Source organism: Camelus bactrianus, chromosome 16, assembly GCF_048773025.1.
Source record: "Camelus bactrianus isolate YW-2024 breed Bactrian camel chromosome 16, ASM4877302v1, whole genome shotgun sequence".
Taxonomy (NCBI): domain Eukaryota; kingdom Metazoa; phylum Chordata; class Mammalia; order Artiodactyla; family Camelidae; genus Camelus; species Camelus bactrianus.
This window is the reverse complement of record NC_133554.1, coordinates 49,016,413-49,031,850: the sequence shown is the minus strand read 5'-3', so window position 1 is coordinate 49,031,850 and position 15,438 is coordinate 49,016,413. Positions and strand designations below refer to the sequence as shown.

Below are 15,438 nucleotides of genomic sequence, written 5' to 3'. Positions count from 1 at the left end.
TTTTAAATAATTAGAGAAGACATAGAAATGGCAGCACAGATAGAGTATAAACACCAAACTGGAGACCAGTGTTCAAGGAGATCCAGTCCCAGCTTGTCAACAAGGTATAGAGTATTTTCCAGGTACTGACACTTCTCCTTCTGTTTAGAATGTTTTTCCTATTCTAATTTGCATAGTGAATTTATATTCATTTTTAAAATGCAACGCATGTGATACCTTCTTTAATGCAATCTTTTCTGATCACCTCCCAGGCCCTATGTCCTCACACTCTGTGACTCCATCTCTTCTTTACCTGGGATCAAAGCACCTTCATCATGTTACCGCACTTTGCTGGACATATGTCTAACTCTGGAAGACCTGCTAGAGGAGGCCACAGGATAGAACTGCCCATTTCCGTGCTGGTGTTATTACTAGTCCCTTACACACACGGTGGACAAGGCAGGCATGTAGGCAAAGTTTCCAAACAGTAGAAAGAAGCCAGTAGAGTATTAATCTCCCTCCACCTCAAGGAATGGTGAGTTAAGTATCTTCAATGGCCTGGTTAAATCATCACACCAATCAGGTGGTACTATCAGCAAAAGGGTGCCTTCATGGGGACCTGATGCACCCCTTCGCTATGTTAAAGGAAGACATTCTTTGCATAGGAGGGGAATGAATCATGTTACCCCCCTGGCACGACAGATGCACAACGCCTGTTTCCCCAAAGACTACAAGCTGGAAGGCAGGGATCATTCCTTTTTATTCCAAGGTTGACTATAGTACCTAACACATAGTAGGAGCTCAGCAGATGACACTAACTGAATGAGTAAATATTACAGATGTGGAAAGGGATGATCAGAGATATGAAGCAGGCTATTCAGGTTCATAAAGCCAGTAAGTGGTGGAGAGTGGTCATGAACCAGCATCCTTGTCTTCATATTCGGTAAGAAATTAATCTTTGCATCTAGGCCCTTGCTTTAATTATACTGCTTGCAGTGACGTCCAAATTCATATTTCTGGAATCTCAACCAGCATTTCTAGTTCCCCATGTGATGCTCTCCATCTGGATGTTTATGATGTAGATCAAACTTAGCTTGGCAACAATAGAACTCTTGTTTTTTGCTTTTATTCCCCCCTAACTGTCCTCCTATTGGACACCATCATCGAATTAGCTGCTCAAACCCAAACTCTAAAGAATTCTTCTTTCCCTCACTTTCCATCCCTTATCCATGAACAAGTCCTATTGACTCAAAAGATAAGTCATACAGACATCCAGGACTGTCCACAACAATCACAGTGGCCTTTTAAAAACAGGAATCAGATCACGTCACCTTGCTACCTAAAAAGCCTCTAACTGTCTTTCAAACACATTTAAAATCAAATCCAAACTCCTCAAAGGCCCTGCCCTTCCCTGCACCTGCCATGCTTCTGCCACACAGGTCTCCTTTTTCTTTTCTTGAGCACACCTAGTTCATTCTCCTGCAGGGTCTCGGCACCAGCTGTCCCCTCAGTCTGGCTGGCCTCTTATTAGTCAGCTCTTAGCTTAGATAGCTGTTCACGCGAGAGGCCTCTCTGATGGCCAGCTAACACAGTCACCCAGGCACGGTCTCAGGTCTCTCCATTCTAATTCTCCACCGAACAGTTGTTGTTGTGTGGTGCTCTTCTTGTTGATTTGTGTTTTGTGTTATCATCTGTCTTGTCCCATTTAAGCGTAAGTTCCATTAGAGCGGAGGACTTCCTCTATCTTGTTCTTTTCTGTACCCTGGAGAGGAACCCCTCTAAGGCAATACAGACCATTCCCTACACAACTCTGGGGCAATATTCCTGTGAAAGTCACCTCCTAAAGGTGTGTTCCCCCATCCCCAGGACCTGGCACAGAACTGCACTCAAAAAATCTTTATTGAATGCATGAATCGAGCTGAAGAAAGGCTATGTCATAAGGCTAACATAATTCTGCCTAATTAATTTTACAGATAGCAAAATTTATGTGTAAATAAATTTGATTTATATATTATCTAAAGAGTCACAATTGTAAAAATTTTCAACACACAGAGTTCCATTTTGTCAATATTGATATGGAACAATAAGATTTCAAAGAGAAATCAAAATAGCTAACAATAATTATGATTTCCTTTTAATTTCTTTTTTTCCCATCTAAACATTTTTTGGAAGTATAGTGGATTTACAATGTTTCAGGTGTACAGCAAAGTGACTCAGTTATACATATATATCTATATTCTTTTTCAGATTCTTTCCCATTATAGGTTATTACAAGATAGTGAATATAGTTCCCTGTGCTTTACATTAGGTCCTTGTTATCTATTTTATATATAGTATTGTGTATCTGTTAATCTCCAATTCCTTATTTATCCCCTCAATAGTTACAATTTTTATGAGAAGATAAACTCTACTATTCTTATTTCTGAATTGAAGTACTTTTTTTTTAAAGAAACATCAACTTTATGGTAATAGATTATATTTGCTGCATGTCACTAGAAATGGTTAGAGAAGGAAAAGTACAAGGGTACCTTTCCATGTTTCTCAAAGCCTGAACCAGAACGTGCACAGTCACAATTGACTTTAATAGGCGCTGGGAACACACCGTACCTCTTGAACTCATGGCTTTTGTCTAATGACAGCTTTGGCAGTAATTTTTGAATAATTGAAGGACAAAAAGTTTTCAGCTCTCACACTCCACTCCTCTTGCTGCACATGCCAACATCACTTTATCTGGAGCTTCTACAAAACTTGCCCAACAAGTGAGGATAACATTTACATTACAAAAAATTAGCTTTTTCAGGAAACATTTGGTGAACACATGCATTCTGTACATTAAATGACATCTTTGCAAATAACAAAATAAATAAGGTCCCACTTGACCCTAGAGATCTGGGGTTTGTTGCATTAATAAATACTGACTTAAGAAGTAAACTTAAGATGAATGAATCACCAGTTTAATTTTAACCTTTTTAAAGACCTACAACTTTCAAGTCCTTCCACTGGAAAATTCCCTTGTTTTAAGATGCTAGGCCTGGCCAGACCATTGGTTCCATGTTCACTGAAAGCTCCGCTGTACCACAGAGTAATAATATCAGTAAGATACACAAACTCACACACACACACATACACACATCCCAAGCCTAACACTACATTGCAAATGCCCCCACTAACAACGAAAGAGACCCCAGACCCAAGCCCATACTTCAGCAAACTTCATTCTCTGATGACACTACTAACTCATTCTCAAATATTACTACTGCTTTCCGGCCTTAACTTCATATCCAAGCAAAATAAATCCAAATGAAGTGGAAAAATAACACATAATTTCAAGCCCTGCAAGTCTAACTGTGTATCGTTTCTTTCTGATTTCTTGAGATCTTTCCTCAACTTCTCAGTACACAAATATCCCAGAGTACTTGAGAGATCAGGTTAACAATTTTAAACAATTGTTAAAACAAGTGAAGAAAAACTATTTTCACTGAATTTTAGTATTTGTTTCAATGGAAAAATATGACCTCAAGTTCCACATTAATCCACCAATTTCAGTGCTTTAGGTCTCAGTGAGGCCACTTTTTATTATCTAAAAGTTTCCTTCTAATGACGTCTTTCAAATGTTTTCTGCACGCAAATATTAAAGTAGTTTGAAAGTAGGTTATTATTTTCATGTAATGCCTTGCTTTACTCCTCAAACAGGGGTTTAAGGTCTCTCTAACATCAATTTCTGTCATTTTTCTCATGAAAAATGCTCAGGTGTTAAATATCTTTCATATCATGCAACTAGGCATGATTCCAATTAGTCCTGAATAGAAGACAAAATATCAGTTTAATGAGCTTCAATTCACCAGCTCTTTGAACATTTGATGATATCATCATTTTGCCAATCATTTCTTGCACTCTGGCTTCAACTTCTCTGTCACAAAAAAATTACCTCAAATATACAAATAAAGACATCAAGGATGTGTCTTAGAGACTGACTGAGTCAGAAACCCAAAAATGACTTTTCCAAGACATCAAGGAAGAAGAGTTATTCATCCAATATTTCCGCACAGATAACTTCTGCCAACATCCTTGGTAATTTCATTTAGGTGGAGGTGAAGAAGAGAAGGAAGAGCGATGTGCTAAAAATAACTGAAGGTATTTTTCCTTATGTCAGTGGGAATGATATTCAGCATGTGGAACAACAATTTATTGCGGGAGTATTTACGTTAAAAAAATTATCTGAAAGCTTTTCATTTTGACCAAAATTACTCTAGAATAAGCCCAAACTGCATCAACATAAATTGTTTTTGAGGATTCTAAAAGAAATACATTTTCTGATTCTTCCTCGGACTTCTATCAAGAAAGTCTCTGGGTCTGAACTTACTAAACCACTTTGACCTCATTTCTAAAAGGTTTTGACTAGCTGTTGTCATGCAATAGGATCCTTTAATGGATTCCTTTAGGAAAAATTAAAAGTCTTTGGGATTAAAATATTCACTCCATAAGATGAATGGATCATATGTAATATTCTGAATTAGTATGTGAATATAACAGATGTTCGTCTATAATAAACTATTCACAACAAACCACATTTCACCAATAACTCAATGCAAATTCCTAAGCAATTTTTTATAAAGATTGGTAGGTCCCACTAACCTAAAAAGCTTACTGGATTTTTACTCTGGACATAGCTTCTTATTTCAGTAATAATGTGAAAACCAAAAGGGAACCCATTTCAAAAACATACTCATTTTTCCATTCTACAAATTCTAAAATTTGTGGGAAGGAATTCTACTCCAAATAAAATATGAAGAAACGCATATCTCTTCAGAGTTGCATTTGTCTCGGAATAGAGACAGAGCCATGGCTGGTGGCTTTGGGGAGAGATTAAAACTACTGGCAAAAAGCTGATTTGGATTCACATAGCCTGGGTTATAGGTATCAGTATTTAAAATCAAGCAATGTATTAACCATCCCAACTTGAAAATATAATGGAATTTGTGCAGAGTAAATGAAATTCAGAGACAATGAACTCACACATAAGCAGGTGTATGGGGCAGGAGACTCCCCTCGAGTCTCAGCTCCACTCTCCGTAACGTCACGTTGGGCAATTTATGTATACTTCCAGAGTCTTTTCTCATTGATAAAATGGAAATACATAGATTCATCTTCTGACCCAGGTATGGAGGTCAAAACAGTTTCCAAGCAGGAAATGTAATCCTTATAGGGTGCTGGAAGGGTTGAATGGGTTAATACGACTGAAAGGACCTGGCAGAGAGCTTGGCATGTGGGAAGCACACAATTAATATTTGTTGCTGCTGCTGCTGTTAAACACATACACAAGCATAAAAAATCAGTGTTGTTCTAGGAGGGACTGCTTACTAAAACTGGAACTCAAACAGCATGATTCAGTTATGACTTTGCAGCAACCGTCAAGTATGGCAAATCACTGGAAGAAATGCAAATTGCGTTGAGACTCTCAGCATGGAAACAAAGAGTACCAGCCTCTCTTCCATGCGAGGCAGAGATTCACATATAACCCTCTTCCTTTTCTGCCATGTCCAAGTCTCTCCAAAAATCTAAAATCTTTATGGGAAGAGGCTGTGAGATAAAGCAAGAGCACTGAACTAAGATTAAGAAGCCCTGATTTGCTAGTTCTGTAACCTTGGGCAAGATGATGTCCTTGAACCACAGAATCTTTATGTGTAAACTGAAAATAATTGGATGTGGTCATCTTTTTCGATTACTTAATCTGACTACAGTATTTCTGGATACTTAAGACACTCGAAACGACTAAAAGCTTCTTGTCTATCGGAACACACTGTATACCCACACTTGTGTTCCCTTGCAATCTCCCCGTTTTCACCACTGCAGAGTGATCACATTATACCCTGTATTTTAAATATCTCCAGCATTTAATTATTACTTCTTCAAGAACAATTTAAATATTCCTTTGAAAACCTATTAAGTATAACGAGAACAAAGGACAGATTTTTTAAAGCAATCATTACCGATTGACATGAAGCTGTGAATGCAAAGGGAATACTTTATATGTTATTATTTGGAAGGTTTGTATTGAAAAGGAATATTCTTTATCTAAAAGTGGACCACATGCCATAGAATGTGGTTTCCATGGTAACTGCCACATTTTAAAAATATGCACAGACTAAAGATACACTGTATAATACTTCTACAAATGGATCATTCTTAGAGAAATCAATTTCCTTGTCTCAGCCTGTTTTTGCTTTTTAAACTTAATATAATTTCTCCACAATGAAGACCAAGTTGAATTATTTATAATGGTTTAATTATAGGTATGTATGCTACTTTTATGCTTTTAAGATGAAAATAATTACAGAATTTTAGAATTATAATGAAAAAAGAAAGCTGGTGACCTACAAAAATGTAGACTTTACTTGCAAGGGCACCTCTCTATATTTTTTCCTAATTATGTAATTAAGAAATAGTATTCTTATATACAGTAATACATATAACAATGTACTAAACAAATATATTATCAGTTCATATGTAATACTATTAGACACATCACTATCGGATGCTAATAAAACAAGATCTTTGCATCAATGCATCTATGTCAAAATAAAAGAAGGCCTTTTTCCTATTTGGAGAATCCTGAATAGCTTGTTTTTGGTGTCAGAAAAATAATACTTCTCCCACAGGCTTTTAAAAATGGCTTAGTGGGGAAAACCTCTATTTATGTTTAAATGTATACAGAAAATTCTTGGGTTATCTTAAACACAGCACTTAGATAATACTATAAAATTTCACCTAAAGAAAATAAGCTGAAATTTTTAATGTGTGGTTTTATAAGTCCACTGAAAAAAATCTTACTTCCTTTTTGCAAAATAAAGTGAATTCTTAAAAACATTTTCCCATCAACTCTTCTAATGTCTGACATTCAACAGTATGTACATTGCAGCAAAGCCCACTTAAAACTTAAAGCACACTTAATTCCACTCCTCTTTCCCCCTAATACAAATAACTCAGTGTATCAGGGGATGAGTATCAAAGTGTGGTGTGTACACAGCTGGAACACCAGGCAACCACTCTGATGTGACCGTGTGTGTCACCACAGAGAAGAGAGGAACAAAAAAGCAGGGTTACATGAACAGCAACAGCCTCATTTCACTGGGGGAAAAATACAGTATACATAACTTGGTTCATCCAAGCAATCAGTCCAGTTTGACCCAAAGAAATAAAAAATATTTACTACCTCACAACAAAGCAAATGGTATTAGTGAATAAATATTGATGATAAAATACTATTTTGGTTATGTAGGTAGGGTGTAAACCATTTTGGTACAGGTACAACTATCCTATTTTCCTGGACTAACTTACCATTTGATTTTATTATTTCTTACAATTTTCCATAGTATAAATTCAGAGGACAAGAGAAACAAACACAAGAAAAAGAGTGAGACACTTGGAAATTAACATTAAGGCATTAAATTTAAACTATTTCCAGTCTCAGCCAAGTTTCTAATTTTTATACCCTAAACATGTTTTGTAAGGATTTCTGGAAGTCATAAAGTGATAGTTAGAAACTGTTAGGCTTGTGACTTAAAATATACTTTTTTTTTGATTCATGATACCTACAAGATGGGATCTCTCAAAGCAGCTGTGTTTTTTAATTTTGAGAATAATGGCATACTCAGTAATTAAAATGAAACTTTGGCACATTAAAATAAAACCTGCTAACTATGTTTTGTGAAAGTTTTTAAAGAATCTAAGGTTTCCCCACTAGATTTTATTTCCAAATGTTTTAACATATAGAGAACACCATCAGTTATACTGATCAGTGCCTTAAATTTCTCTCAGAACTGACAGCTAGAAAAACAAATGAACCAGTACGATTTCTTTCATTAGATAATTAGAATTTCACAATTCAGCATGTTTCCCTCTTCACTGTGGCTTCCAGGTAAGCTCAGAGCTAAAACTTGTACTTAATTGGAGCATTTTTTTAAAATATGAATTTTCTGATGTGGTTAATATCATTTATTGCGTAATTATTATTTTCAGTTATATTTTACCTGTATAAGTGTGGGTTTATTATAAAATGCTGCCTAAAATCCTTTTTGAAAGTACTTGGGATATAAAGAAATTAAAATGTTTTCAATAGAAAAAATGCTGCCCCCACCACCCCTGCCAAAAAAAAGCTCAAAGACCACGCATAGGCTTGACAATAATGTTCAGAACATACATTTTGCTAAATTTGCTCTTTGAGTAATCTGTGAAGAATAATAGCCAGTGTTTATTTAGCACACACGTACACACCCAGTTTATAAATCGACATTTTATCTTGTGCCCAAACTCCCAAATTCATGGTAAATAAAGTCATATTATTGAGATATGATTTTTAAAACTGTCCTATCATAAATATCTTTTTTTGGAAACTTTTTTTTTAAGTAGAACAGATAAAGAAGAGGAATTCTAAAAATCCCACATTTTAGAATTAATGATATACGCAGCCTCTTACTATGAATCAATCTGGCAAAATTCAGATGATCTGTCCACTTACTGTGAGAAAATTGTTCATATTAGGATCATGATTCTCATTTAGGCAATCAAGAAAGGCATCAAGATGTCAATGTGAGACAAGACCCATTTTACTATATACAAATTCTAAGTTAAATGTATTTTCAGATGTCACTGATAAACTCCAGATCCCACTGATAACCTTCTCCAAGGATGCTGTATCGTTTGCATTATACAGATGTGGGTCACAGTGGCTACTGTGGTTACCTTGACTCCTCAATTTGTCCCTCCATAGGTCACATAGACAGCTGTCCCAAGATGGTGACACCACTTCTGGGGTGGATCACAAAGGTTCTCTGTGACAGACTCTACAGTACTCCTACACACCATTCACTTCGGCAACAAACAAAAAGGATCAAGTAACCTCTAAGTGGTTCAGGGTCCTAAAAGAACAACCAGGGATTAAGGAACCTGTCTTGTTTTTCTTTTAATTCAAAGGGATAAACTGCAGAAATTCTTTCACTGCATTTCAGTTCAAAACCAAAATAAGAATTACATGGAGGACCACCATGTTAGAAGTAGCCTTCCTAAGACGATCATAACAAAACTATACATTTGCTTTATATTAAAAAAAAAAAAACCCATGTTGGAATCAATCAAATCATTCTCCAAAATAACCACAGTAAGAAGGATCTGGCAAATGAGAAATATGTAATAATGAGGTTGTGAATTTGTATATGTCTTGATATCTACTTACCTAGATGCTTTTTCTTAAACATCATGACCTCAGATACATACCAGACTGAACATATTAGACGAGGGTGGTAAAATTTAATGAGCATTTTAGCAAATGAAAGCATCACAACATAAAATATCCCACCACTGAAAATCAAGGAATTATAACAAAAATATAAAAATGCATAGAATAATTAGTTAACTGCACCAAATAAAAAGAGGGAGATGTTTAACTGTTCTTCGTTGTATTACTATAGCTTATTGTTTCTCTACAAAACAGAAATTACTTGAATAACAACTAACCTGTAATAACTATGTAGCATATTCACCAAAAGGGAGCTCCTAGTTGATAAGATTTACCTTAAGGTAGATAACTGTACTTTATAATAATGATTTTCTTATTAGTATGCAATATACTACATACTCTAAAGAAACCAAAAGTAGATTTTTAGTATATTGCCTGCAATCAAGACTCTGACAGAAGAAAAGCAGCAAACAAAGCCATAGGATCCAAAACAGCTATTTCACTGGTCCTCTTCTGGTTAAGTATTACAACTAGTCCTTTTTACAAAATGGCCTCCACTGGTAAAAGGGAGCAGCCAGACATGAACTGAAAATCAAATGCCTCCCTGGAGCTAAAATAAAAAATCACACAATCCAATGCTTAAGACACTTGTGTTTGTTCTGCATCAAACCACAAAACAGTGATTTTTTAAGAAGACTCTTCTATTTTAAAAAATATATGCCACTTTGTTTTTTTTAATTTGTGAATGGAATTCATGACCTAAAAGGTATTATACATTAGATTACTTAGACCACAATCAAGAAAAGATATAGCTGGAAAATTTAGGACTTACCTGAGGAAACTGTGAATGAATACCCCCAATAAATAGCCAAAAATGGATACAAATTATTAGCATTTTGGTATACACGACTAGATTTTTAAAATACAACTTATTGATAAAAGTTTTTTTAAATATGTTCTCTAAAAACAACTTAGTATAGCTTATACAGAAAATCATTTTCATTTTGATAAAGAATGCATTTGATCATTTAGCTTAAGTTTCCACTGCTTACTAGCATTCCCGTGACAGCAATTCCAATTGTTCCAAGACAGACAGAAAATCTGAGAAATATAATCGTATGCTACAGTATTTGAAGTGGTCAAACTGTCCTCATACTTAATACTTCAGTTAGAAGAAATTCAATTAATAACCTTATTAAACTCTCCCTGTGGCTTAATTATATGTAATAATTCTAAAATTTCCCTTTTGTTATCATTGGGTGAACCGCACCCTATATATGGCAGATACGACATATGCAAAATGAAAAAGATTTCCTCTAAGTTTGGCCTCCACTTGTGTCGGCTTTCCACAAGAACACCAAAATAGTTAGAAATTGTATAAACTGAAGTATTTCTTGTATCAATTATTCAATTGTTCCATGCAAACAGACCCTACACTGACTCAGAACCCAAATACCTTCTCACAGAAGACAATGGTTAGGCTTAACATCATCTCTGAAGGAGAACGAAGGTTTGAAAATACTCTTAATATATTATATGACTAACAATCAAAAGGCCAGTATATATTTTATAAAGGCTCTAAAGAGGTTGGTGGCAAAAATATCACACACATTGATTTAACAGGAACCACCTGACTATTCTGGTACCATGGCTACTACAATGACTACCTCTTTAGTTAACAAACCCCCATAAAACAAATTAAAATAGCTTTTCTATAAATGCATATTATTGACAAAAAAAACCCTGTGCTGAATATATTTATATTGCCCCCATCATTATCTGAAAGTAAAAGACAACTCAAGGTCAAATGAAAATTAACCAATAACTCCTGTTCTTTGCCTTACCGCCTCCCGCCCTCCACTCAAGACATTAACATCTTATTCCATCAGTAGTATTTTTATGTTTAGAAAATGATAAAATTGTTTAAACATATATTATAATAAATAGAAGGTTTATTTCGTTGTTTAAAAATTATTTTATTTGGGGAGGAAGGATAACTAAGAAAAAGCTAATGTGTGGTGTAGATAATATGGTTAGATTTCAATGGGAAAGAGGTATTTAGACCTAGTATATGATATGGTTTTATTAGAAAAGAAAATTATCTTTTTATTGTTATCAATTGCTCTTCAATTTTTCTTTAATAAAATTTCACAGCAACCTCCTCAAGAGGATACACTAAAGGCCTTTGATTATATATACCCTAAAGAATGTATTGTACCACAAAGAAACACACCCAATAAGATTTTTTTTCATCTGAAATTTATAAAGATAATTTTCCATGCTGACAGTGCACATTTCATCCATAAGTTTGAAGAGTCAAATGCTACCACAGCTGGGGGTTATTCTGCCAAATGGCTTCCAACAGGGACTACAGAGATGGAGGCTGGGAGGCATGTGTATGTGCATGTAGGAAAAAGCGACAGACCTGATGGGAAATAGCCCTTCTCTGGGGTCATTTTTATCAATTATCATCTGAGTAATCTAATCAAACATAGAGTCTAATGAAAAAAAGCAACACTAGGAAGGAAAAGCAAATATTACAACAGCTGCTCGATTACCTACAGAGATTAAAACAAAACGCAAGGAGTGAGGCTGATATATTTCATAGGGATTTGCTAAGGCTGAGGGGAGGGGTAAGGGGCAGATACCTTAAAAAAAATCCATCATGAAAGGAACTGAGACAAGATTATAAAAAAGGGGCCAAGTTATAGCGCGCCATGGGATTTTTAATCTGGCTACCTGTGGTTTCTGTAGTTAAAGCCTTATTCAGCCCCCAAAAAGGGGGGTGGGGAGAAAACAAAAAAAATCACATTTATATGTCAGTTTTGCAAATGATCAAACAGCGTGCATCAACAAGAATAAGAAGAAAACATGAAACGCTGATGACTTTTTAAAAACAGATACCCGTTTTATCAAATATTATTGATAATTACCTGTGAATCTCGTTTCTTGAACTCTTGGATTTGATTTTCGTGCTCCATGTTGGCAGCGCGAAGCTGTTTCTCCAGGTTTCCAATTTCCCGTTCATGGTCTCGGAGTAGGCTATCCTTCTCTGCGTTATGCTGCTGTAATAGGTGCGTCTTCTCCTGTTCATGCTCCAGCTTCAGCTCTACTATCTGATTGGACAATGAGGAGGACAGTTCATCAACAGAACATCCTTGTCGTCATGACAACTCATGGACAGCTTAATTTTTCTCTAATTTGTCCAAGTTGAAAATTTTATTTTTGCGTCATTATTACCTCACCCTTAAAATACTCTCATTTTGAGGGGGGCATTTGATCTAAACCTCCTAATATTCAAGACAGTTGGGAATATTCAGTAAATCCTTCTGCAATCTGTTGACACAAATGCCTGAACATTGAAAAAAATTATGTTGAATGCTAGGTATTTCCTCCCCAGGAATTCGGGTATTACTGATCAGCAGTGGTTATAAATGGTTAACAGTCAGTACGCTTTGCTTTTTGCTTACATATATACACATAAAAAGCAGCAATCAAATCGGTCAGTTTTCTTTATGGTTTTCAAATAAAAGATCGAAGCTAAATACGCATCTGGATTATTGTATATACAGTTGTCTTTTTTTTTTTAATAAAATGATAAATTTCAAAGCTCTATTATCTCGTTGTCAGCTACGGTATACCAACATAAACAGATGTTATGTGTTCCAGAAGGGCACCTGCTGTGCTGCAAGCTTGCGCCATGATTTCATAAAAAGCATTCTATTCTCAGGATCCTTTCCCAGTCCACTCCACACTGGAGACTGTGACCTTGGCCAGTCTTAGCCTCTCCCTGCTAGACTGAATGGCAGCCCGAGACCAAGGGCCTGGTTGCCGCAGCTTTGATACTAATCCTCCCAGACTGTGCACAATGGCACCCTACCTGGCCTGCAAACTATAGCCAGCCAGGCTGTCTTTGAAGCAGGTGATGAATAGGGGACTGCAGGAAGCCAGCTTCCCCAGTGAACTCCAGGCCACACAGCTGCTAAGAACAGTCACTTGGATTTTTCTTCAGTTTTGGTGGATTTCAGGGGAAAAAACTGCTGTTATCTAGAATATGTTGTGTTATTTTCGGCGTGAGAATCCACCTTCAAAAAAGCTAACAGTAGGAGCCTGCTCCAAATCGATCTTGTTTCGTGCAATGAATCACCAGACTACCTTATCTTAAAGCGATAGTATTCATTTCTCCAGGCGTGCATGCTGAGCTCCATTTCAGAACTTATTTTCTTTTGAGATTTAAAATTCTCATCCTCTGATTGCAAATTAAGAATCAAAACACAGATTAAACCTCTTTTAAATGTAGTTTTCAAAATGTTTTATTACTGTGATTTTTCTTAGAGAGCTGAAAAATCAACAATAAATTTCTGGCCACTCACAAATTTATTACACTATTTAGAAGAAAAAAAAGTATACAAACTCTTGAATACATACACTTACTGGAATACAACTGTGTATAAAATAATACAGAAAAATTTATTTTGCATCTGAGAACAAAGATGCATTCTAGTGAATTTATGTCTGTTAAAAATTTAGGGATCTTTCTTCCATGGTATTCTACTGTTGGCAATATACTGGAAAATATATATATCTAAATTCTCTCCTTATATACTATACTAAGTAGCAAAGAAAATTTTTCTTTGATTATTTAAAATAAATGTGCATGGTTAACTCTGTTGATTCACATAACTACAAAGCTAATCCCAACAAAAAAATAATTTAAAATTTTACTGATATTACTGCATCATTTTCAGGCAGCCAAGTATATGAATTACTGAGTTAGGATATTTTTAGAATATTCTTAGACACATTATTATTTCTATTCAGTGTTATACTATCGCATGTTATAATAAGAAAATTACAAACTTTAGTAAAACACATTAAAATATGTAACACACTGAAAGGAAATAGGAGGAAATGAAAAGTTCTACTGAGATCTGATTCTCAAAAGGCTTAAAAAATTGGGATAATGGGTGCAATTTAAAATTGATACAAAGCAAAATATTTTACAGTACTCTAAGGGAAAGTAACCAATTGACCTATTATTAAGACAGAAGAATTACAGCAATTTTCCCCAAGAAAAGACACATGATCTGGACTCACTATGGCAATCATTAGTAATAGCACTGCCCTGTTCTAGGCTCTGGAATGATGCACTTCCACAGAAACTCTCCGAGTTACTTGAAGAGTTCTGAGAGACTGATCAGTGACTCTGCTCATGTTCAAATTTCAGTTTATTCATTTAAAAAAATCAGGAACAAATGAAATAGAGATAATAGAATTTGAAACCTAAAGATAGATGTTCATAAATTAAATGACTGAAATAGTTTGCTATTTTGTCAGGACTTGGTACTTAGTGACTCTAGTGAATGAACAAATCTCAAGGCTGCTGGAGCCTTTGAATGTGAAGGCCTGTCTGCTCAATCTAACTCTGGCCAACTTCTAGATGTTATGAGAACTTTCTAGTCTTTGCCTAGGTTTCCTCGCTGTCAGCAATTTCAGGCAGGGGTGGCAGATTAATGGTAGAATCCAGGAGAAGAACCCTAACGTTCCAGAAATATTTTCATGACGATATTCATAACCACAAATGCCACCATCAAGGTGGATCTGTGTTAAAATTCCAGGTTCCTAGCCCCTTCCATGTAGATAAATGTTAAAAAAAGAGTTCTTTGGGTTTTCCAGTTTGGTCCTTTATGTGGGCACATCTCAAAGGTAAACACGAAGTAGCATATCCTCTTTACCTTGAGCTACCAGATACTTTTAGTTGACCAGCAATAATGTGTAATGGAGTTACTGGTGACTGGGAGGTGGTACATCACGGAAAATGTGGAGGATGTAAAAGCAGAGAGCATCCACAAGGATGAATGCTGAGTGGTCAAATGAGGTCTCTAAGTCAGGGTGGTCCAGGAACCATAATACATGCCAAGGGGGAAGAGGATGCACCGTCACCAAGGAATTTTTAATTAAGGCCAGGTAAATACGAGCTGTCTGTAACATAGGAGGAAAGGCTTTAAGTTCTCTAATCCTTGTGGGCCAGGTAACTATACTTGTAATGCCCACCTTACAGGTATTAAAGCAAACTGGCAATGTCTTCCAGGGACAAGGGAAGAAACTAGGCCTCACATGCACACATCTGGTAGCATCTGCTATCCTCTGTGAGGCTGGTCTTGATAGCTGGGTGGTTTAGGGTTTGGGTGATAAAACGGCTTTATTGCCTAGAAACTACTAGA

The 15,438-nt window shown here is 35.8% G+C and overlaps 1 protein-coding gene across 11 annotated transcripts in view; it reads right to left on the bottom strand.

The window, feature by feature from the left end:
- CEP112 (centrosomal protein 112) overlaps positions 1 to 15,438 on the bottom strand; it is a 381,720-nt gene that overhangs the window by 189,492 nt on the left and 176,790 nt on the right. For all 11 annotated transcript variants that reach the window (XR_012499617.1, XR_012499618.1, XM_074343512.1 and 8 more), the window contains one exon: positions 12,148 to 12,330. Coding sequence is in view for 9 of the 11 variants with exons in the window: in XM_074343512.1 (XP_074199613.1) it covers positions 12,148 to 12,330 (183 nt within the window). In the remaining 2 variants the exon portion in view is untranslated. The remainder of the gene's footprint in view (positions 1 to 12,147; positions 12,331 to 15,438) is intronic.